At 39.4% G+C, this 25,204-nt stretch overlaps 2 protein-coding genes across 3 annotated transcripts in view; one reads left to right on the top strand and one right to left on the bottom strand.

Annotated features, from left to right (window-relative positions):
- The window catches only part of PWP1 (PWP1 homolog, endonuclein), a 42,919-nt gene extending 41,766 nt beyond the window's left edge, over window positions 1-1,153 (top strand). For both annotated transcript variants that reach the window (XM_070947805.1, XM_070947804.1), the window contains exon 15: window positions 56-1,153. In XM_070947805.1, the coding sequence (XP_070803906.1) occupies window positions 56-168 (113 nt within the window). In that variant the 3' untranslated portion in view covers window positions 169-1,153. The remainder of the gene's footprint in view (window positions 1-55) is intronic.
- PRDM4 (PR/SET domain 4) lies at window positions 1,103-23,602 on the bottom strand. The gene is made up of 12 exons (XM_070947803.1): window positions 23,374-23,602; window positions 19,317-19,450; window positions 18,735-18,911; window positions 17,515-18,300; window positions 15,986-16,135; window positions 10,796-10,843; window positions 9,946-10,064; window positions 9,229-9,314; window positions 6,197-6,324; window positions 3,378-3,692; window positions 2,646-2,814; window positions 1,103-2,055 (listed from the first exon to the last, which is right to left on the bottom strand). The coding sequence occupies exons 1-12, from the start codon at window positions 23,382-23,384 to the stop codon at window positions 1,743-1,745; spliced, it is 2,436 nt and encodes an 811-aa protein (XP_070803904.1). The 5' UTR covers window positions 23,385-23,602; the 3' UTR covers window positions 1,103-1,742.
- Window positions 23,603-25,204: the final 1,602 nt, after the last annotated feature.

Here is a 25,204-nt window from a genome sequence, read left to right as displayed (position 1 = left end):
GTCAATTTCATCTTTAAAATTAGAGTTTTTAACCTCTCTCTTTTTGGCATTACAGTGAATGATGTTTTTGGAACTCGACAGAGGCTAGCAGTTACCACATCAAGTTCTGAAGCAAGTAATTCTGCTAATAGCAGTAGCAGCTGTGAAGGAGCTGTAATGGAATCATGAAATAAGCTTTTTTTTTTAATTAAAATTCTAAGTAAGCCATTTTTTTAACCTGCTTTTAAGATCATGTTACCATGAAGTTCGGCCTTGATCTTAAAAATTTTCAGAGATGTTAACCAGCTAGAAATTGGAATATGCCAAAAACACAAAATCACTAGCAATAATATAATAAATTAACCTTAATTTATTCATTTGTATTAAGAAAGATTAACTTAGGCATTCTGATGCATGTAACAACTACTTAAATCCTTTGACATTGGCTATCTGGTTTAAAAGCTACTATTTAAAAATCAGTTTTCTGAGAACCTAAAGGAAGCGCTCTATATTGTGGAAGGTTTAAAATGTGTTATTATTAACCAGGATTGGATACCTTGTGAGAGCATGATTCTCTGATTTTATATATTATAACAATAATAACTTTGTCATTGTACATGTATACACAGTATACCCATACAACGAAATTCACTTAACACCCAAAGACCACGTCCAACACACATAACAATACCCAAACACACTCCCACCCACCACAATTCCCCACCCCTAAACCACTGAAACATCCACACAACAGACCAAGTAGCGCTGTCCAACATTGGGTTTCTCTCCCCCCCCCCCCCCGAATTTGTATTTAATTCTTGGAGAACGCCTGGTTTTTCAGTAGTAGTTTGCCATTGTCTCCTTCCTAGGACTCAGAGGTCACCCATCTGGCTTCGTGCCCAAAGTGGGACTAGAATTCATGGTCTCCCAGTTTCTGATGCCTTAATTATTACATCATGGCTCTCATCTTTTTGATTCAGACCATTAATTTAATATACTCCTACCTAGGAGAACTATCAATGTCAGCATATTAATATTGGCTGAAGATCATAACGTATAGATAAACAAATGGTTTAATAAAGCAAAAATGCTATGGTGAAAAAGCAATTTCTACATACTGGGGAAAAACTCAAAAGGAGAAAAAAAAACAGTACACACATTAAAAAGCAGTATTTTAATTTTCTGTAAGAAAACAAATCTTAATGATACCTTCATTCCATAAATATAATAGCAGCAGAATTTCCCTTTCAAAATAAGTGGTTATTGGTTGCAGTATGGACAAAGTTACATGAATAACCTTTGTATGTAAAATTCATGCTAAAACTAAGCTTGCATTTCAAACACAAGCATTAGCATGCCTTACTCTGATTCCCATACTTTATTTTTGTTTTCTAATTCTCTCGGAATGCTCAATTGTCAACAAATGAGCAAATAATTCATTGATATACAACAAATATCAATTTAATGAACTAAGTTAAGCTACAAACTTTTTTCCAATAAAAAACACTTTAATGAAAAAAATTTGGTTTGTGCATACTTTCACATTAAGTATATCTTTAACAGAGACAGCTGATGCTGTTTCAGCTGTATCCATCATGCATCAACCAAGTCACCAATGATACCGTTTTAATAGATGAACATAGTAATTATATTGTTTTAATGTTCCTGGTAATCACTCTGAAAACAGATAGGCCATTTTCATAATAGATGAGAATTTGGCCACTGAGTGTAAGTTTAAACAAACGATCGCTTTAGGAATTGTCTTATTTGTGACAAGAAAGTGTATCAGCTGTCACATACATGGTGGTTCTGAGTTGGCAATTTTCATTTGTTGTAGAATTTATCAATTCTTCCTCCTCTGAAGAATCTTCCTCCTCCTCTTCTTGGGCTGAGAGACTAGAGGTTGGTCCTTTACAAATTTTTAGATGGCGAGTAAGGTGGTATTTTGTTAAATAAGCCTTGGAACACTTTTCACACACGTAATCCCTTTTTCCTTCATGAGAGTTTAAATGTTTCTTTAGGTGATTTGTCCTTAAGAATAGCTTCTCACATTGTGGACATTTGATTTGACGTTCTCTAAACAGAAATGGGTATGGAGAAGAGAGCATTTTAGTCATGAGAACATAAAAACAATTTTTTTTAAATATTTGAGAGTTCTTTTGAATTTGAAGGCTTGTGAGACTTAAATTTCACACAGTTGTTCTAATCCCATTTCTCATTTAGCATACAGAAAACCCCACTTTTGCATGCATAAGGCTTTGCCATCATCTGCACAATCAACATTTGGTGGGAAATAATCTAGAGGTGCTTTTTGTTCAACATCACATACTTAGAATTTCAGTGTTACAATTTTATCCTGGAAGAATTCCTATCTTCTGTTCCAAATAACAATCATATATGCAGTAGTCAACATTCATCTCTACCGTTCATCATGGGTTAGGCCTCATATGCTTTTTTTTATAAGATAAGAGAATTAAATACCAGTTTATCAGCCTTCACCTTGACATTATTCACCACAATATATTTTTCTTCTGATAAACCTGGGTTTCTTCTGAGAACTGTCCTATATCATGAATCTTTTAAATATGGACCTCTTTAGTATGTAGGCAATAAATTAAAGAGACAAACACAAAGAAATAATTTGGAATATCTCCTGAATGACTCACTGTGTATGGGTGAGCACATGCTGCTTGAGATCTTGACGCCGCATAAATAGTTTATCGCAATAATCACATTTCAGATTTTTTTCTCCAGTGTGGATAACCATATGTGTCTCTAGGTGTGCCTTCTGAGTAAAAGATTTTTCACAGAGTGTACAGCGATAGTTTTTTTGGCCTGAAAATAAGACATAAAGATTTACATAAGATTTATTTCATCCCATCCCATCCACAGAACAGTAAATATAGATAGAAATTCCAAGCTTTCAACATGTTTGATATTACAGTAGGGGCTATACAATAGATTTTAATGCTATAAGTAACTAATGGCATGAATCTTATGTTCTGCTATAGATAACAAACTACACACAACTCTCCAATTTTCCAAAGATTTCCCAAGTTGCTTTTCTAAAATTGCTAAAGATTCTATGCTCTTTGTTAGGTTCTTTTAATTTCATGCTTCTTCAACTGGTTATCTTTAGCAAAAGGACAAAAGAAAAATAGTTTCCTAGTGATAAACAGTCACTTAAAAATTTGGGAGCTCACATCCAAAATCAAAACCCAATTGGTCTCTAAAATATTGTATGTCACATATATGCAAATAAATATGCAAATAACAAGGCAACACAATATTCCATTCTAAGAAGGAACAAACAGACCAGTCTTCACTGTGACAAAACAGTGCAATCGGTTCTAAATATTTGTTTGGAAAAAGAACTTTAAATGTTCTTCCTCACTTACCTGTATGAATTTTAAGATGGGTACGCAGATTGCTGGGATCACTGAAGGCCTTGCTACAGAAATCACACTTGTGTGGCTTCATACCTATATGCCCCATGAAGTGAACATGAAGCTTAGAAGGTGATATAAAAGCTTGAGGGCACATAGAGCATTTCCATTTCCTTTCCTTACTGTGTCCTGATCCAGGGGTACTGCTGTGTCCCTGACTGGGGAAGTGGCTGTGGAGATGACTACTCAGATGGACCTTAAACTCTGCATAGGAGGCACATTCTTTTCCACAGTGACAAGTATGCACATCAGGATGCTCAGGAACACCTTTAAGAGAGGTAATTGTTTATGATGCAGCAGAAAGTATGAAGCCCCAAAATACAGTAGTGGCCAAAATTGTGGAAACTTTTTGGGAAAAGTGTATTTTTGAGGTTTGATGGCTAATAACACCACTTTTTTGGGGTGGGAGTTTCAAGATAATTATATTCCACTGCTGGAATGGCCTGGGAATAGCCCAGACCTTAACCTAATTGAAAATCTATGGAGCCAACTAAAGAAACTTGTTAGTCAGAAGCGACCCAGCAATAAAACCCAGTTAATAGAAACAATCAATCTTGGTTTCACATTATAACAGCTGCAGAACTAAAAGACTTGGTTCACTCCATGGGAAGACGTTGTAAGGCTGTAATTCATGCTAAAGGTTACCCAACTAAGTATTAACTGACGTGGTGATAATTTTTGTATATCTCATTTTTTCCATGGTGATAATTTTTGTATATCTCGTTTTTTCTACGTATTTCACTTTTCTTCTTAATACTGTAACTGCTATTCTAATAGCAAACCCTTCATAAAAGTTACTGCATTACATTCTTGATTAAATTATCTTTCCATTGATATATAATTTTATACTACTCCAAAAAAAAAGTGGTGTTATTAGCTAGTTTTAGAAAATACACTTTTCCCAAAAGGTTTCCACAATTTTGACCTACTACTATAAATAGGAAGGTAACAAAAAGCATTATAAATTTAAAAGGCATAAGCTTCAATCTTGTACTTTGTTGAAATATGAAAAAAGGGAATAGCTTACAACTACTGTATTTTTCGGAGTATAAGACGCACCTTTTTACCCCCCAAAAGGGGGTGAAAATTTAGGTGCGTCTTATACACCGAATGTAGCCCTGCCCACCCACTGGCCCCCACCCTTTGGCCTGTGCCTCGCAGCAGTTACCTTCTTGCAAGCAAACAGCAAGAAAAAACAGCCCCTTTCAGCTTCAGCATAGGTTAATTAACACAAGTTGTTTAGATCGGCCTCCTGACTCTCAGCTGATTTGCTCTCAGCTGTTTTGTGCAGGGCTCTCCTGCTTGCTGCAAAAAGTGCTGGAGCAGATTTTTTTTCCCTAGCTATGCTGAAAAAACGAAACTGAAAGTAAAGCAGGTTCTTTGCTGCAACGTGACAAAATGAGGCAGAGAGAGATTTCTTTTTCTTTTTTCTCACCAAAAAAGGTAGGTGCAAACCAGGGGTGGGTTCTAAATTTTTTTACTACCGGTTCTGTGGGCGTGGCTTATTTTGTGGGTGTGGCTTGGAGGTCATGTGACTAGGTGGGCATGGCTAGCTGGTCAGAGTCATTTCTGGAAGGTCCTTGCACTTACGACCAGTCCTCACACTTACGACCCGACTCATTTGTTTGCTTTTAACACTGATCAGCTGTAGGACAGCCCTTTGAAGCCCCACGGCAAGAGTTTAAACAGTTTTTTTCCCTCTAGTCATCAGCTGGGACTCAGGAGGCAGCAATAGATTGGGGGTGGGACCAAATAAAAGGTAAGAATAACGTGGGGGGGTGGGAGAGCAGGGGGGACGAACCGGTTCGGTGACATCATATCATCACCGCTACCGGCTCGGCCGGACCGAACCGAACCGGGAGGAACCCACCACTGGTGCAAACAATAGGAAATTTAGGGCAAAAGAAGAGAGTTCAAGATTTTAAAACACAAAAGAAAAAAAGCTCTATTTAACTAGGGAATTGTAATAATTGAGATACTATTAATTGTATATTGTGTTAAAAGCAGAAATGGTTAAGTTGTGGTTTGGAGGAATATATGGGGGAAATTATTTGGTTTATTATTATTGGTAAATATAATTAATTGATTTGTAAGAAATTGGGTTGCATGGAAATAATTGGAATATTCATGTTCATATTGATTAATATACAAAAAAGATAGTTATATAACTAATTGATTTATATTAAAATGTTGGATTTGTATTAAACTGTAATATTACATAATTAACCAATGTGAGGATGGATATAAAAACAGATGACAATGGGAAGGGGTATAATATAGAATAGAAGGGAAAAACTGATTTTGATTAAGATTAGAGATGTGGATGAAGGGTAATATTGGTTTTTTAAAAAAAAATAGATGAGGAATAAATATGGCAAAAAGGAAATATAGAAATTATAAATTTAATTGAAATGACTAAACACTGTTTAAATTTGTGAACCAAACACTCTGTTCAAAGAAAATACGTTGTATGTTTGTATGTGTGTTTGTCTAAAATTTTTTTAAAAAACTTAAAAAAAAACAACAACCAAAAAAGGTAGGTGCGTCTTATACTCCGGTGCGTCTTATACTCTGAAAAATAGGGTAAATCCAATCCGATCAGATAGAGGGATATATAAATCAGAAGTTTCTATTCATATCAGATTTAAGCTCCCCACTTGGATCATACTTCCAGAAGTAATTTGCAGCATGGTCAATGTTTCAGGCCTGGGAGCTACAGACTAAAACATTTGGAGAATGCCATATTTGGAAAGCCTAAATTAACCGCTTACCAATCTGCCGGGCATAGTCACGACTATAGTAAAAAAGGAGCTCCTGGTCTGGAGGAATGTCACGTGAGGTGCAGAAGTAAACCTTTCCATCATGAGGATAGGCTACCAGATTCTGTTCTTCCCGGTTCCTATTTCACAGAGAGGAAAATCTTAAAATGTATCCATCTGTATGATTTTTATCACAAATATCCCTAAATCATTTAATATTCTTCACTGAAGCCAATGCTAAAACAATTTGCAGCAATGTCACTGAACAAAACTAAACTGATGCTTTTGTACTGTGGTGCTGGAAAAAACTGCTGAGAACATTTGAACCATAAGAACCTATCAGCCGTACTGCAGATTGAGAGCAGTAACACGAACAAAAATATTCTGGACATGTAATGTGGCAGGAAGAGTCATTGGAGAAGACTGAAAAAGAAGCCGAAAGAAGACAAAGTGGCTAGACATTATCCCTGGTTAAACAAGCACAAGGTTGTAAGAATTCACAGCAGTTACTGGAAGAGAATCCGGACATTAGGTCTTTCACGCTGCAAAGAATGAAAAAGGGCTGAATGAATGAACAATGAGGTTCACTGATTTTCTACTTATCGGAAACAATTTATTTTCAATTGAAGGGACGGACTGTTAAAACTATTTTATTGTACTGCAATCCAGGTACAAGAAAGCAATTATCAACTTTGATGGGGCTGAAATGATGAGTATTTTTTTTATTTCTTCCTAGAGACCATCCTTATTTTACCTCTATAATGAACTTGTATTTGATCAGCTACAAGACACGCATTTCCTTTTTTCCTACTTTTTTCTATTTTTGCTAAAGCTCTGATGTTCTGTTCTTAAATTGCTAAAGTACTCTACTGGTTATTTAGTCTTATTGTGTGCACATGATTATAGGCGAATATTAAAACTTGTTCCAGAGACTATTACTAAAACAAACAATGCTTTAGTTTTGGTATGCCATACTCTCTTCCTCTGAAGATACTAATCAGCATTCATGCTGCATTAATTGTTTTTATGATTTCAAGGGAAGATGAACAAAATGTCTTCTACTTGAAGTTATCAAATATTCACAAAAAAAATAATAATAATCCACCCAATTCTTCTGCTCTTTGAACGAAATATTTAAGTTTCTGAATTTTAAAATCTTAATCTAAAACCCAAAGGCCACGTGTAGCTTCAAAATACCATCATAATTGCTGACAATTGTAATTTTAATGTGGCTGTGTGGAAAATATTTTACATGAATGTGGAAAATGACATCAATATATATATGAGTTATTTTACTTTTATTTCACTAAATCAGATACATTTTTGTCTAACTTCACCCACTTTTTAAAGTGCAGGCCAAAGCATACAATTCAAAGGCTAATCGTAGTCTTCAAAAAAAAAAAAAAAAAAAAAAAAAGGCCGCACATCCCTATTCCAGATGAAGTCATTCTGTCTCACAGTATAGATGATCTACCATCTCTTTACAAAGGGCACCTAAAGCATTTCTCAAAATACAGAGTTAAATATAACAATATTTAAAAGATCACTTTAAACACATTTTTAAAGAGATCTGTAAATTCAAGTTTAGCTTTAAACAGATTTCAAATGTTTTTCCAATCTCAAGTCTTCCAATACTTCAAGGGCTGTCACAAGGAAGAGAATATGCATTTATTCCTTTGGCTCCCAAGGATAGGGTGAAAAACAATGGGTTGAAGCTTTGCACAGATACAAACTCAAAATAAGGATGAATGTCCTGACTCAGGCAGTTATTAAAAACTCCCTCCTGCAGTTTTGGAAACTCCATCATAGGAGATTTTCAAGCAAAGGTTGAACAATCATTTGTCTGGGATGGTATGAAGATTCTTGTCCTGGGCAGAGCATTGGAGTAAAAGACCTCCAAGATGTCTTCCAATTCTGTAAGTCTATGAGCCAGTCATTTTAGCTGCAAAGAATTATACTGAAATGGCTTCAAGATAAGTTGCTAAATCAAGAAAATATCATGACGATATTAAGATACCTGAAGACTACATAGGAAGATGCATTTTTCTAATTATAATACATTCAATCTACCAAATGATCTAACAAAATAGTAATGCAAATACATGCTGAATCAGTCCCACAAAATATTTGACTGTTAATCCAATCCTGCAATAGCAGATTTTGTTGAAATATAGAATGATTTTTCTTAAAACTATTGCAGGGAACTAGTTTGGTGTAGTGGTTAAAGGCATCAGGCTAGGAAGACCATGAATTCTACTCCTACCTTGGGCTTGAAGCCAGCTGGGTCCTCTCAACCCTAAAAAGCAGGTTGTGGCAAACCACTTCTGAAAATCTTGCCAAGAAAACTGCAGGGACTTGTCCAGGCAGTCACTAGGAGTCAATGCTGACTTGAATGCTGACTTGAATGCAATTAAAACCAAGAAACCTCAACCCTATTCCAAGTCCATACTTTTTTTTTCTTTTGATGACCCTATAGTCCAGTGGTTCTCAACCTTCCTAATGCTGCGACCCTTTAATACAGTTCCTCATGTTGTGGTGACCCCCAACCATAAAATTATTCCTAAGACCATTGAAAATATGTGTTTTCCGATGGTCTTAGGCGACCCCTGTGAAAGGGTCATTCGACCCCCAAAGGGGTCCCGACCCACAGGTTGAGAACCACTGCTATAGTCCCTTAATTCGGGGTAAAGTTGGGGCGACTGGATGGAAATGAGTATTTACTGGCCAGATGCCCTTCCTGATGCCTACATGGAATTTGCAGCAGATATATTTTTTCTGTGCCCTAAGACTGAAACATCTGTCGCTACCTAGGATTGAACTTTCAACGTTCCGAGCGGGAGGCCAGCATGTTCATCACTAGGTCACCACGCCAGTCATTCCAAATCCAGAATATTGAGGAATAAATATTTAATCTTATTTTTTTTTCCAGAAAAAAGACAGTATTATGTTATACAATATCTAGTGAGATGTAATAGGATTATCATGTAATTACTTAGAAATCTTTGTTGTTGGTTTTTGTTGTTGCAGTTTTATCCTTTTCTCACCTGGCCTTCCGCACAAATATCATCCAGTTACATTCATTTTCATCCGTTGTGATGATGTAGAATTCCAGGACATTATTGTGATACATCTGAAAGAAGTTAATCAGAGCCATCTCAGATTGTTAAAAAAATCTTCCTACAAAGTGAAGAGGGCACCTTAGCAGCTGCATGAAATTGTTCTGATTAGTCATCACTTCCTTCAGGCAAATCACATAAGCACAAAACATAAGTAACAGTCTCCACTCACTATCACTTAAAAAATCAGAACAATGCATATAGACGTTTGGATGAACTTCTGTGCCAGGGGATTATTTATTTTGTAACAAGGTACATTCTCTTCTGCCCTCAATTTCCAAAAGGCATCCTCTGAACCCTGGTACTTGGTAATGAGTTGATGGAAGGAGGACACCAGCAGCAAAGACCACAGTGGTAAATCTGATTTTGGACTGCAATGCTTAAGATAACATTCCTATCCCAAGCACTATTTATTTGGGGGGAGGGGAGGGAGGGGGGGAAGGAGAACAGAAATAAATGTCTTTGGAAAATATTTTTCTATATAAGAACAGGAGAGTAAATCCATAATCATTTTATTCATAATTATATTTATTAACAAAATACTTTTATCACTTATTGTAATAAATGCACTGTTCCAATTTTGTATGCGAAGAAGAGCCTAGTGCAAACAAGTAATTTTTGCTCGCGAATGATTTAAAAACTGACCTTCCAAATGTGATTGGCTGCTTTGTCTGTCCAGTCAGCTACTTCTACTGAGTGACTTTGTTGACCAATGAGTGGTCCAAAGCAGGTACGGACAGGAATAGTTTCCCGAGTCCACACACCTATGAGTAGTTGGGGAAAAAATTTTAGTCCTCTGATTATACTTAATCAAATCCAGTAATAACAAGCAATATAATGTAAGTTTCACTGCTAAACAAAAACAAAATGGAAATCACAGAAGTATCATATTTTTGTGAGTAAACCTATAAATGATATTGTATTGATCCACTTTATTCTAATATCAATTCATTTGAAGTGACTTTAAAATGACTTGTGAAAGTGAGATTGGGATTTCTTGCACTTATTAAAGATTTCATGCTGCTTTTGGCAAAAACAGAAAAAAACAGAACTCCATAATATTTTGTTGTAACATTCCCATCTTCAGAAAGTAGATGGGAAACCCAATAAATGACAAATAGTGGGATGGGCAGTGCTTAAAATTAATATATAACTAAAACAAAGGTTTCAAGCTTTTTATGAATAGTGCCTCAGTAACAATGTTTGATTAAGCATTAATGAAATCAAATTATATTTAAGTTTCATCTAAAAATAGAAACAATGCCAAAAATAACTAAATAAGAGTAGCTAAAAGGAAAGGGCATTTCTGAAAACCAATCTAGCAAACTAAAATGTAATAGAATATAAATAATATAGAATAAATTATATATATATATAATATATATTAAGCATATATAAAACTTCAAGTACAATATTATTTTCTATGAATACCTAAGCCTATTTCCATTCACTTCTAACCCGAGATTCATTACCGAAGTAAAGGTAATAGTCATACCTAAGGAAGGAGTTCCAAGACAAGTTGATAATTGACAATATTGTCCACCTAAAAGAAAATAATAATTCTCTATTACCATCATTTCATTTTCATTTTCATTTTATTAAATTTGTATACCGCCCTACTCCCGAAGGACTCAGGGCGGTGAACAGGCACAAAATAAAACACATAAATACAAAAGTTAAAAAACATAATTAAAACCAAATTAAATAATTTTGCCCGAGACAATTAAAATTCCCAATAATTTAAAACAAATTAAAATTTCAATTTAAAAATTTAAAAGAAGGGGAGAAAATTAGGCCAGGCCGGCCTGCTGGAATAGGTGTGTCTTCAAAGCACGGCGGAAAGTGCGCAGATCCGGGATCCTCCGTATCTCCAGGGGGAGCTCGTTCCAGATAGTAGGTGCCCCCACAGAGAAGGCCCTCCCCCTAGGGGCCGCCAGTCAACATTGTTTGGCTGACGGCACCTGGAGGTGCCCCTCTCTATGAGAGCGTACCGGCTGGTGGGAGGCTGTTTGTGGTAGTAGGCGGTCCCGTAAGTAGCCAGGTCCTAAGCCATGGAGCGCTCTAAAGGTGGTAACCAAAAGTTTAAAGCGCACCCGGAAGACCACCGGGAGCCAGTGCAGCTCGCGCAGGAGAGGTGTCACACGGGAGCGCCATGTTGCTCCCATAACCACCCGCGCGGCCGCACTCTGCGCCAGTTGGAGCTTCCAGGTGCTCCTCAAGGGGAGCCCCATGTAGAGAGCGTTACAATAGTCCAGGCGGGAGGTGACGAGGGCATGAGTGACTGTGTGTAGGGAGTCCCGATCCAGAAAGGGACGCAACTGGCGAATCAGGCGAACCTGATGAAAGATCCTCCCGGTCACGGCCGTCAAGTGCTCTTCTAAAGACAGCCGTGAATCCAGGAGGATGCCCAAATTGCGAGCCCTCTCCGTGGGGGCCAGGGATTCGCCAATAGTCAGCGATAGCGTTAACTGACTCTATCGGGACGTCGGAAACCACAGCCACTCGGTCTTGGATGGGTTGAACCTGAGCCTGTTCCTCCCCATCGAGATCCGCACGGCCTCCAGACACCGAGACATCACTTCAAGGGCATCGTTGGGGTGGTCCGGGTTGGAGATGTACAGCTGGGTGTCATCAGCGTACTGGTGGTACTTCACCCCGAAACCACGGATGATCTCGCCCAGTTTTACATAAATGTTGAACAAAAGGGGCGAGAGGACCGACCCTTGTGGCACCCCACATATGAGGGGCCTCGGGTCGACCTCTGCCCCCCTGCCAACACAGACTGCAACCGGCCGGAGGGAAAGGAGGAGAACCACCGTAGTACAGTGCCTCCCACCCCTAACTCTTCCAACCGGTGCAGCATGATACCATGGTCGATGGTATCAAAAGCCACTGAGAGGTCTAACAGGACCAGGACAGAGGAGCACCTCCTGTCCCGAGCCCTCCAGAGATCATCAACCAACGCGACCAGTGCCGTTTCCGTGCTGTACCCGGGCCTGAAACCCGACTGGAACGGATCCAGATACGTCGTCTCATCCAGGTGCTGGGGAAGCTGTTGCACAACCATACTCTCGACAACCTTCGCCACAAAACGAAGGTTGAAGACCGGATGATAATTAACCAACATTGCCGGGTCCAGGGAAGGCTTCTTGAGGAGAGGCCTCACCACCGCCTCTTTCAAGGCGGTGGGGAAGTCATCTTCACCCAGCGAAGCATTTATAATCCCCTGGAGCCAGCCTCGCGTCACCTCCCGGGAAGCCAGCACTAACCAGGATGGACACGGGTCCAATAAACAAGTGGTCGCGTTCAGTCTGTCCAGAATCCTGTCCACGTCCTCAGGGGTCACATGATCAAACTCATCCCAGATAACATTCTCAAGACCTGCCCCAGTCCCTCCCCCTGAGACTACCCAGTCGGAGTCCAGATCTTCGCGGATCTGAGTGATTTTGTCATACAGATACTGAACAAAATCCTCGGCTCTACCCTCCAAGGGGTCCTCCCGCGCTTCCTGGTGGAGCAGGGAGCGGGTCACCCTAAACAGGGTGGCCGGGCAATTATCTGATGACGCAATAAGAGCAGCAAAATAACTACATTTCACTGCTTTTATCGCCACTAGGTAATTCCTAATATGGGAACTTACCAGTGTCCGGTCCGATTCAGAAAGACTGGCCCTCCAACTACTCTCTAGGCGTCTTTTCCGGCGCTTCAACTCCCTCAGCTCCTCAGTGAACCAAGGAGCCAAATGAGATCGGCGCCGGGTCAGAGGCTGCAAAGGCACGACCAGATCCAGAGCTCCAGCGGCCGCCCTATCCCAGGCAGCCACTAGGTCTCCAGTCGAGGCGTGTGACAGAGCCTCGGGAAATGGCCCAAGCTCCATCTGGAACCTATCAGGTTCCATCAGGCGCCTGGGGCGGAACCATCTTACCAGCTCCGCCTCCCTGTGGCAGGGTGCAGCGGTTTGAAGGTCGAGACGAAGGAGAGAGTGATCTGACCATGACAAGGGCTCAGTAACTATATCCCCTATCTCAAGATCACTCAGCCACTGTCCAGAGACAAAAACCAGATCCAGCGTGTTTCCCCCCGTGTGGGTAGGGCCATGAATTAACTGGGTCAGGTCCATGGCTGTCATGGAAGCCATGAACTCCCGAGCCACCTCAGACACCTCACCCACGGACGGCAGGTTGAAATCCCCCATGACCATAAGCCTGGAGGTATCAACCACCACCGCGGCGATGACGTTGAGTAGCTCGGGCAGGGCTGTTGCCACGTGGCAGGGAGTCAGGTACGTGACCAGCAAACCCATCTGAACCCCATGACCCCACTTCACGAGGAGGGACTCACAGCCGGCCGTCTGAGGAACAGTGGTCTCCCTCGGTCTCAGAACTTCTTTAATAATGGGGAGTGCCACAAGGGTCGGTCCTCTCGCCTCTTCTGTTCAACATTTATGTGAAGCCGCTGGGTGAGATCATCCGTGGTTTTGGGGTGAAGTGTCACCTGTACGCTGATGATACTCAGCTGTACATCTCCACCCCAGACCACCCCAACGATGCCCTTGATGTGATGTCTCGCTGCCTGGAGGCCGTACGGGCCTGGATGGGGAGGAACAGGCTCAGACTCAACCCATCCAAGACCGAGTGGCTGTGGTTGCCGGCGTCCCGATATAGTCAGCAGGTGCCATCGCTGACTATTGGGGGTGAATCCCTGCCCCCCACAGAGAGGGCTCGCAATCTGGGTGTCCTCCTGGACGCACGGCTGTCTTTAGAAGAGCATATGACGGCCGTGGCCAGGGGGGCCTTTTATCAGGTTCGCCTGATCCGCCAGTTGCAGCCCTTTCTGGACCGGGATGCCTTGCGCACGGTCACTCATGCCCTTGTCACCTCCCGGCTGGACTATTGTAATGCTCTCTACATGGGGCTCCCCTTGAAGAGCACTCGGAGGCTCCAACTGGTCCAGAATGCGGCCGCGCGGGTGGTTATGGGCGCAACCTGCTGTGCCCGCGTGACACCCCTCCTGCGCGAGCTGCACTGGCTTCCGGTGGTCTTCCGGGTGCGATTCAAGGTGTTGGTTACCACCTTTAAAGCGCTCCATGGCACAGGACCCGGGTACCTTCAAGACCGTCTTCTGCCACCAATAGCCTCCCACCGACCAGTCCGTTCCCACAGAGAGGGTCTCCTCAGGGTGCCATCAGCCAAGTTATGTCGGCTGGCGACACCCAGGGGGAGGGCCTTCTCTGTGGGAGCCCCAGCCCTGTGGAATGAACTGCCCCCGGAAATACGCAAGATCTCTGACCTCCGGGTGTTCCGCTGCGCTTTGAAGACCTTGTTGTTCCGCCAGGCAGGGCTGTCAATATAATAATTTTAAATTGGGGTATTTTAAATTTTAGAGTTTTTAAAGCAGCCAAATCTATTTAATTATTTTAATTTTTAATTATTGTTGTGTCTTGTGTTTTAAACTGGCTGTACACCGCCCTGAGTCCTTCGGGAGAAGGGCGGTATAGAAATAAAATTATTATTATTATTATTATTATTATTAATAATAACCGCTACTCCTCCGCCCCTGCCCTGTAACCTCGGCCGATGGAATGCGAGGAAACCTGGTGGGCACATTTCAACATTTGCACATATGAAATGTTCCTATTAGATTGGGAAATAAAATAATATGGTGTTAGAGTTTCAACTTTCTCCTTCAAAGCATATCTTTTTTCAGAAACTGTTAGGCTTTTCAATTTTATTAAAATATTTAATATAACTGCTATGACTCTAATAACTATATTCATAAGAATAAACAATTACCTGCAAAGGTTAGACATTCCCATTCAAGCACTATGTTTCAATGAATTCCCAAGTGAACAAAAGCCAACACAACTTCAACATGGTACAGAGTTAAGTACAATGTATTTCAGGAAATCTGAATGCATATTTACTATTTATGTGTAGTTGCTTACACTTCTAAATAAGAAAACAGTGGATGTAGCAGGTGCAAAACTTTGAATTCTCAGTTAATTCAGTACTATTTTTTATTGTAAAATTATTTGTAAAATCTATGTACCCTATAATTAATCAGAATAAGACAATTCCATATATGAACAACTATAAGTGGGACAGGAAACACTGTGTTAGTAGAAGGAAGAATGCATTCAACTGCACTTCAGCGCATAAAGAAACTAAATAAAGTCAGTGAAGAGTTAGAACTGTAAATAGATTGGTTGTTTCAGTAAAGCAATGATTGAAAACCTACCTCCAAACTGATCATAAAGTACATAACAGAGAAGGTACCAGTTCTGGAATAGCCACAATCCTCAAGTTTGAATATTACTGAAAATGTGTATGAACAGCCAAAGCCTGAAGTGCATGCAAAGATACCCAAGAATTATTTCGGAGCTAGGAAACTTGGCTACAGAAAATGTTTGGAAAGTGTTATACAAAGTACTGAATGAAAAAAGTCCAAACATCTGCATCTGCAATATTCACTGTTTTATTTTGAACGTGTAAACAATTGCACACAAATTCGCAAAATTATGTGTTTTACCACACACAGATTGCATTGTACTATATGCTTAATAATAAACCTCTGTTCAGATTCACATTCTTTTCCCAGTACAATGGTGGCTTTTATTATCCAGCTATTGTATCAAATTGTGTTTCGAGAATATACAGTAAGCAATAAAAAAAAAAAAAAAACTTACCAACTTCAGGTCCCATGACAGCATGGCGGATATTAAGCTGTTTTGGGAGAGAAAGTCTGGCCCTGCTCTCTATTGGAGTGTCAGAAACAAAAGTCACTGGCCCATGATCTGGGCAATCTGATGGGTAAGCCTTGTCGCAGAGTGTGCACCCTGTGAATAAGGGAAAAGGGTACAGAATGAGAGAATTGTTCCTGTCAGTTACTATAACACAGAGGCCCTCAACTCCTGGTCCATGGTCCTTTGCCTGGCCACAGCTCATTTGAAACCGGGCCACAGAAATGGTGGATAAGTATTTGTAAAAGCGGCACACGCATCCCCTCTCTTCCCCCACCGCCGCCATCATCTCCGCAGGTCCGCCAAGCCGGAAAGGTTGGGAAATGCTGCTATAACATACAGGCAATATGAGGGTACAAAAAAACCTCACATAATATTTATTAGACCTATGCTTATAAAATGTTTGATGCCAGTGTCAAATAAAAATTGCCTTGAAGTGATAAAGAAAATTTACAAATGTTAGCTTTTGATGGGGAACAGGGTTATCCGTATATTGATTATGGGAAGAAAATTTGCAAAATTGAGATATGGATTCCTTCATGAGGAGAACAGGTCACATAATTGCAGGGGAATTTTCTTCCACAAATATATTCTTCTGCACATTCGACTTGCGAGTAAGAAAAAAATAGTTTTATAGGAACATCCACTATGGCAGTCCAGCTATTACAACCATAGTTTTTTCTCATTTACATGCAGTACTGACTAATGAAAGGTGTAGACAACTGAAGAGAAAAAGTCATCTTTCTTCCTTCTTTGGAAGAAGTACAAGTAAATAAAGGAAAATTGGTGCATGTATTTTGAATAATTATAAACACTGAATGTAAAAGCATTCAAGACATATGAAAAACAGACGCTTATACGCATGCCAATTTCTCTGAACTGAGAGGAGAGAAAGAAGTGAAAGTTGATCTGTTCAACGACTGAAACAATCCGCTGCCTCTTTAGTTTTTGTGTATCTGTATCCATCCTAAATGAAAAAAATTCTTCCTTTGTAGTCAGGAAAGAAAAGCCTAACTGAGATAAAGACAAACTGCAAAGCAAATAACTATTTATTATATGTAGGAGGAACAGACAATTAGTAGTATCTTTCAAATGTTTTGCATTTTAATTGTTACCATTCGTTATAATGACTGATGTTTAAGTCTCAGTAAAACCATGCAAAAGGAGCATTGCCTTCCCTTTGCATCCAGAATGGGTTTCCATTGTATACTAAGCCAAATTATAGTTGGTTCATTTTTGGCTTAATGAGTTATACCAATTGTGATGCTTTAACCAGGATTAAATAATGGCTTACAGTCCTGTGTAAATTCAATGATTGCTTAAAAGCGTACTCCCAGTTTTCTGCACCTTCTGTAAACTTTTTCTATAACTCCATTAGATTTTATCATAAGTACATATATTTAAAAGCAGAATAAGTTAAACTTTTTGAAGTAGCTGGAAAATACTGTTTAAGACATATTGTGACACATACTCACATATTGTAAACAATGTAGCCATATTCTCTTTATTGGAATTGGAATCTTCCATCTGCAATGATGATGGCACAAAAGCAAGATTGTCTGGAGAGACATCCACATGATTTTGTCCCATAGCTACTTCCTGGTTAATGGAGGATACTGTCACAGGCTCCAAGCTGAGACCCACTTCATGTAATGAGACAGATTCCAAGGAAGTGAGATTATGTGAGGTAGAAAGCGCAACACTCACAGAATTGCTGCTCATGGCCACTGTATGAATAGAGTCCCCAAGTGTTCGGTCAGGCATCCCATTGACACGGCCTGAAATGTGATCAGTCTCCATAACAACAGGAAGTTCCAAACTGTTACCATGGATGGGGATGACACCATTATGCCCCACAGTTTCTGAGGCTAAACCACCATCCACTGCTAGAGGCTCATGATTACGGCTGCCATTTGCAATTTGTGAATGATCCCCACCTACATCACTCATCCTAAGCTCTTCAGCCATTCTGTCGCTTGAAATTGGACTGGTAACTCTTGAAACACTTTCTATGGTAATTGTTGTATCCAGAGCTACATCATGGCCATCACTGGGATGCAAACTTTGAGTGTTATGTGCATTCACTGAACGAGAATCCATGGAGACAATGCCTGCTTCAAGAGCCACAGATCCATTGGGCTGGTAGGGATCTAAGTCTGAAGGATTATTGGAGACAGATAAAGCTGAGTTACTATCAACATTGATATTGTTGGGGTGAATACATTGAGGTGGAGGTCTGTCAGCTAAGTAAGATATGAGACCTGAGGAAGAGGAGAAATGAAAGAAAGGCAAAAATAAACACATTGTCTCATACTAACAAGTCTAGTTTTAAATTGCTGAACACAAGGAAAATCAATTTGCACTAGTGCAGCCAATAAGCCTAAGACTCAGTATTTACACCTCTCATGACTTGCAAATAAAGAGTCCATGTAATTTAAAGAATAATTAAGGCACGAGAAAAAGAAATGCACAAATTCACTTAAACAATTCCAGATCATATCTATTGTTGCAATAATTGTCAAATAAATAAAACATAATTATAAATCTGGAAGAGAATGTTCAGCACATCCCTATTTACCTGTAAAATGTATATCCTGTTGCCTATTCAATTGAAGCTTTACAGTAAAGTGTTAATCATTGCCCCATATTATTGATCCCAAGATTTAAACAAAGTCTATTGTGTCATGCTACATACCAGGTAGAATGTGTCTAAAGTAGCTGCTTTCTAGATGAGGGTATGGTGGTGGAGGTAGGGTATAATTTCTTTCTGGTATACCACACATCACTCCTCGATCTCCAATGCCCATTGGAAGCATCAGAGACAAAGCAGACGGTAATGAGGGCCCCAAATTTGGAATTGCAACTGGTAATCCTAATAAAAAACAAAATAATTAGTCTACAACTGATCAAACATTTGGGGAGACTGGATGCACAGAGATTAAGACTAAAAAGGTCATTAGAGATTTTGATTTCAATTTAAATGGAGTAAACACGACTTAAATCATATAATCACTTTTGTTCACAGTATTCTTACTGTATCACATTTCTATTGCAAATTGACACTGACTTTTTTGTAATAATGGAAAGATGCTCAGTTCTTGAAAATTATATCTAAGAGCCAGATTGTGGGCAATAGCAAAACACTGAAGAAAAAGTATTAAAGCAAAAGCGAGTTTCCTATAGCTGGGTTTAGATATGTCACACCATCTCCCAAATTGAAAAGCACAGAAATAAAGACATCAACAAAATGTCTCTTTATCCTAACTTGATATGTTACCTGGTGCTGGTATAGCATTATGGGTGGGTGAGGAGGTCAAAGCTATGTGATTTCCTGCAACAGCCAGGGCATTGGTCACAGAAGCAGCTGCCAGTTGTTCCATCCCCACAGGGCTCAGACTCATTTCATTCATCCTAGACAAAAAAAAGGATATTTAAAATGTACACAATAGTTCAGGCGACATGAGTTTGGCATTTAACAAACATACAGAATACGGTACAAAACAGGTTTCTACCACTCTTGAATGATGGCAAGGGGCTGCACTCTAACATGGAAGGTCAAGGCAAAAACCAAATTTATTTAAATAAGTGGTTTCAATATTATTAATAAATTAATCAATTTCATGATTTTAATATCTCTTTATATATTAAAATTAAAATTTTGTGGAAATTTCTGGAGAGGTTTTAGGGAACGCACATCTGGTATAGAAAAATAGATCGTGCTGTTGTGCTTTTCTTCCTCCACTCCCTTTATCTTTTCTATTCCTCTAGCATGCTTAATAAAAGACTCCAAAGAAGGTGAGATGAAACTGGGATAGAGTCAAAGAACTGAGAAGCAGGGTGGTTCAAGATTGTTTGCCAATGGGAAACCAGACTGCCACACAACTGCTGTAGTATTACAACACCACAAAGAAAAAAATAGCTGAATTCTGATTTCAAATAAAGTGCAATGGGACAAGAAAAAAATGACTGAGATTTTAAAAAAATCCTCATACTCAAGAAAAGCAATCTGGAATTCCAAATCAGCTGTGTGTGGAAGTTCCCATAAGTTAAAATCTTTAAGAGTTTGCTAACATTTTAATTTCTCATGCTTCTGTGTGCTTCCTTAATGGTTACCAAAACTAAACTGTAATAAATTCAATACCAGTAATACCAGTACCAGTAATAAATTCAGTATTAAATATAAATATGAATAATTGATTTAAAGAAAAACCATTTAATGGGTACTGGATGCAATGGACATTTTATCGGGGCATCCCTCAAAAATAATAGACAAGTTCAATAATCCAAACAGTTTAGATCAGATATTTAAATCTACATAATGTACATTGTGACATGGTTTACATAATTCATGTTGTTATATTATCATACAAATACTGTACATCATGTGATTGACATCGTTCAAGTTAAACGGATATTTGGGAATTAACACTCCACCCCTGAATGATCTGTTAAATCTGTAATTTTCAAAATACTGCATGCATTAATTCACCAAATCACAGCAATTCCGAAAGCAGCAATTCCAAAAGCTTATAATTCTTACATGTTAACTGCCATCTTTAAAATGTTGCTTGATTATTTAAAAAGCTACTAAGCACAACTAAAAATCACATTCTTTTTAGACTGATTGGAACTATGATTATTTTAGAAGGAAAAGATATTCATAAATTTTATCCTTATTATTGCCACAGATTAGAACCCACTGCAAATTAGGTAGTTGTAAGTCAGCAAAACATTTGTAACCCTGATCATTATCTAATCAGAGTTAAGCATACTGAATATGTTTTTTTCTTCCCATCTTTGTTCATTTAATGAATATTTAATTCATTTAGGCTTTGTAATTGACACTTACTCTGATCAACATTGCCCGGATTCACACAACAGAAACACAAGAACTAGGCTCTGAACCAGTCCCTTTTTGAGCATACCTCCTATTTGAAAGAAAGCAAATAATAGCAGTGATTCTCAGAGGCAAAAATGGACGTCTTTCAAAGACAGATAATTCTGCTACAACAAGCATGAATCAGTATTATAATTTGACCAAATTAAATACAGCAATGTAGATTGATCCAGCCAAAGCTCACAAACAATAAACCAGTAGAGATGTCACAAAATTTTCTGAGAGGCAGGATCCCATTCCCAATGTCCCCGAGATTAACCATTCTCAGGGACAGATTATTTTCTTTCTTTCTCTCTTTTCCCCCTTTCTTTTCTGAAAAAGGACTTGTCCTTTCATTGAATACAGATAAGCACAGGCCCCAAGAGGTATAGTTTAGAAAAGAACCACAGTCCAGGCCTGAGCTGTGCAATGGACATATGTTGCCATCATTTGTGCACCGGATATGAATAAGAGCCCCTTGTGTACCATAATGATAGAGAAATCCCAATTGTCCCAGGCTCTTGCCTACCAGGAACTTGATGGCCATACATCATGTCAAAATTCAGTCAGAGTTTGTAGCAACTATATAACAGTAGTAAAGAGAAATGACAACTAGCACTATCCTGCTCCACCCACACATGAAGGATGTTCTTTGCTGTAAGAAACATAATTGAGGAAAAAATATCAATATATCAACTCACTCTTAGACCTGAGTTTGTGACTAAATCTTCTTTCAACTACAGCTTTCATTTACAAAAGGAATAATGCTTGCGGATGGAATATGAAGATTTTATATTTCCCAATCTCAACAATGTCTTCTTACACCATTTTTAGCATTCTTAGTATGGGGATAGACAGATCACTTACACTGAAATGGAAGTTAATACGCTGAATAGACTCACTGTTCCAGTCTACACTGTCTTTATCAATATCCTCATTTATACATCAATATCAACAATAAAAAAGGATTAGTTAATCACATTTTGTATGACAGTTCAATAAAACCTGACTGTATTTTTACTGGCTTCAGATCTTTTCAATTTACATATACTTTGGCTTTTATATATTGGTACTTTGACTTGTAATTAAGTAGATGCTAATTAACCAATAATGTTAAGTCCCACAGCCTGAAAGAACATGTCACTTGGGAATCTTCTTTCACTTTAGTAAAATTTAGCAGAAGCGTTTCTGATTTATTCACAAAATAACAGCAGCTGCTTAATCTTTGAAGAAAACTGGTTCATCAAAGCCTATGCCACAAGGACATTACTGATCTTCATTATGTAAGGAAATGGTAATAAGGATATACTGAAATACTAGAATTAGTAGAAACTTGTTATTTGTTTCCTGCAACATACACATACATACATACATACATACATGTGTGTGTGTTTATATATGTCTTTGTATACCTGCATGCTGTAAATATGTTTCCTGTGACACATACATATACGTATATTGTGCCTTTGAAGTTATAACACAAACATGTCACATTGACTAACTTCCTGGAATAAACATGTTGTTATTGGGGGCTGTTGTAAAGTATCTGGTATTTGTCAAACTAGAGTCTTATCTTTCTCTCCCCCCCACCCACAATGTATCAGATTGGAGATGCTAACACTCAATCTGTGTTGAGTTCCTTCCCTTCACATCAAGGGGTCAAGTGGTTAATTGTGAGAACAAAGGAAAGAGGTAATGATGCTCATTAAGAGGCTCTACCCTGTTCCAGGGGGTACACAAATCAAAGATGTCAGAATTAGAGGTTTATGACGTTCCTAAACAATATAAAAGGGATTCACATTCCCTCTCATTTATAGCTCTTACCTGCATATATCTTGTATGTGTTTGGAAGAGCTACCCATTTAAGCTTGATCAAGATGAAATGCTATGTTATTCAAGCCTCTGTTTAAGTTTCTTGTTTGGCATTTATGAGCTTAAACATATTATTATTGGACCTTACATCTACCCAATGGTTATCTTTAAAGACTTCTGCTGTTTAGATGCGAATTAGTTTAATTTGCATCTAAAAGATAATAAATTAATCTTCTCATCGTTCCCACCACCCATCTCCTTCCACTTATGACTGTAACTTTGTTGCTTGGATCCTTATATTGATATTGTTTCCTGATTGCATATTTGTACCCTATGACTATCATTAAGTGTTGTACCTTATGATTCTTGATGAACGTATCTTTTCTTTTATGTACAGAGAGCATATGCACCAAGACAAATTCCTTGTGTGTCCAATCACACTTGGCCAATAAAATTCTATTCTATTCTATTTATGATCTGCATAAATTCCTGTTTCCCCTCAGAGTGTAAGTCATTCATGACAGAACTCTAGACATGATCAGAGACACTCACCTAAAAACTCAGGCATCAGAAACAGATTCCTGGGTCAAGCCCCAGAATCAATTCGACATTTATACGAAGCCATACCCACATGCAATGATCCCACCTGGGATGCATCTGCCGGCGAGGCCGAGCCTACGAGGGCCCCAGTGGCGACGGCCTTCTCCTCCTCCTCCACATCTGGTTCCCCTTTTCCAGCTTTTGTCCTCCAGCACCTTCCACCGCCCAGCTCCAGGCAAGCCAGCATCAGTCTAAGGCGGACCCAGCCACCTCCCGCAGCACCTGAGCCCAGGCCGTGGACATGCCACCGCCCACCGCCGGAACCAGAACCGCCTCATGAAGTACCCGGCGGACCGCGGGGAAAAAAAGGACATCGGGGGGTTGGGGACAGAAAGAATTGGAGCACCAACCGCGCAGAGCGCCCCCCTCCGGAAGGGGCGGTTGTGCAGCTGTGGACGGGAACCTCCTCTGAGAGGCAGGGGGCGGGGTCAAAAAACGGTACGGAGATCATTTCCGGTCTGTGCCGTATCATGGAAACGCCCTTCTCGCTACTAGTCCATCCTCCCTTTGCTGTAAACGCAGGCGTGACGTGCCGGCCGCCGCTCGCGTAAACTCCGTGTAAATATCTGCCCGGCTGATTTCTGCTGGGTTTTCTCCTCAGATCTTCGTTCCCAACGTGATCGGCGCTGCCTAGAATACGGAAAACGTTTTCTGACGCAATCTGCGCAATGTAGTGCTACGGTTTAAACTCCACTGAAGTTACTGGGATGAGCAGGGTTTTCTCAACCTCGGCAGTTTTAAAGCTGCGTGGACTTCAACTCCCAGAACTCCTCAGCCAGCTTGGCTGGCTGGGGAATTCTGGGAGTTGAAGTCCACGCGGTTTAAAGTTGCCAAGATTGCGAAACGCTGCTTTAGAGTACAAATCAAAGTTATATGTTGTTTTAAAGACATGAAAGGCTTAGTTATATGATAAATAATGTATAATGTAACTAAAATGATTTCTATGGTTTTTCTTTCACATAAGACATCTTAGCTAAATTTCATTTAGTTTATATACTATGTTAATTGTTATAGCAAAGGCCGATTTTAATTAAAAAGAGTCATTTTTTACAATTATGCTGTTGTTTTTGTACATATTCAGTTATAATAATGGCTTCAATTTAAGATGAATTGGATTTTTTTTAAAAAATAACATTTTTTGGAATTTTACAAGACATTTAGGCAAATACATTCTTACACATTTCAGAAAAACATTTACCTTGGATAGTGTTGTGCTATAGTCTTCTGACATAGAACTGAGAAAATCAGGTGCTGAATGTGCTTTTTAGATCCAGAATGCAGCCAAACTAAAAAGCCAGATCAGAAAGCCACAACCCAACAGTTAATTGCAGAAATATTTTCCAAAAATTACAATAGTATAACTAGCTACCTTGACCGCCATCTGTAACTGAAATCACCACACAGGATAGGAAAAACAGTTCCCTCCTTCCTCTGTAGGAAGTTAGCACCCACCCCTTTCCTGGAAGAGTGAAATATTTTGGGAAATATTAAAAAGGCAGAATATTATGTTTCCCTGTATGAAAAATGGAGAAGCATGTTTTACAGACACAGCAGCTCCCACCTTCCTGCCCCCCACCCTTTGTTAATGGGCCAGAGGCAGAAACCCAATCCTTTGTCAAAGGACATTTGCAACACAATAGCAACAGAAACTAACACAATGGGACCCATCTAGACAGAAACTCACCACATGGCACCTGGGAAGATTACATCAGCCAGCAAGGCTAGCTAAGACCCCCACCCCCTGGGAGTCTGACAACTAATCAGGATACTCTTTCTGGGCCCCAGGAAGTTCAAAGCCAGAGAGAGCATAAAACCCGAAAAACTCGCTGTATCTGCCCTTTTTCTGTTCAGGAACTTGTAGGAAGGGAACACCACCA

Source organism: Pituophis catenifer, unplaced genomic scaffold, assembly GCF_029215685.1.
Source record: "Pituophis catenifer annectens isolate HBS135680 unplaced genomic scaffold, rPitCat1.0.hap2 SCAF_7, whole genome shotgun sequence".
NCBI classification, from domain to species: Eukaryota; Metazoa; Chordata; class Lepidosauria; order Squamata; family Colubridae; genus Pituophis; species Pituophis catenifer.
The sequence above is the reverse complement of the archived record's forward strand: the minus strand, read 5'-3'. Positions and strand labels throughout refer to the sequence as shown.

Coding starts and splice junctions, on each gene's coding strand:
- PRDM4 (XM_070947803.1), bottom strand. Junction 10,844..15,985: donor TGTCATGGGACCTGAAGTTG/GTAAGTTTTTTT, acceptor ATTTTCTTTTAG/GTGGACAATATTGTCAATTA. Junction 3,693..6,196: donor TGACTATGCCCGGCAGATTG/GTAAGCGGTTAA, acceptor CCTCTCTTAAAG/GTGTTCCTGAGCATCCTGAT.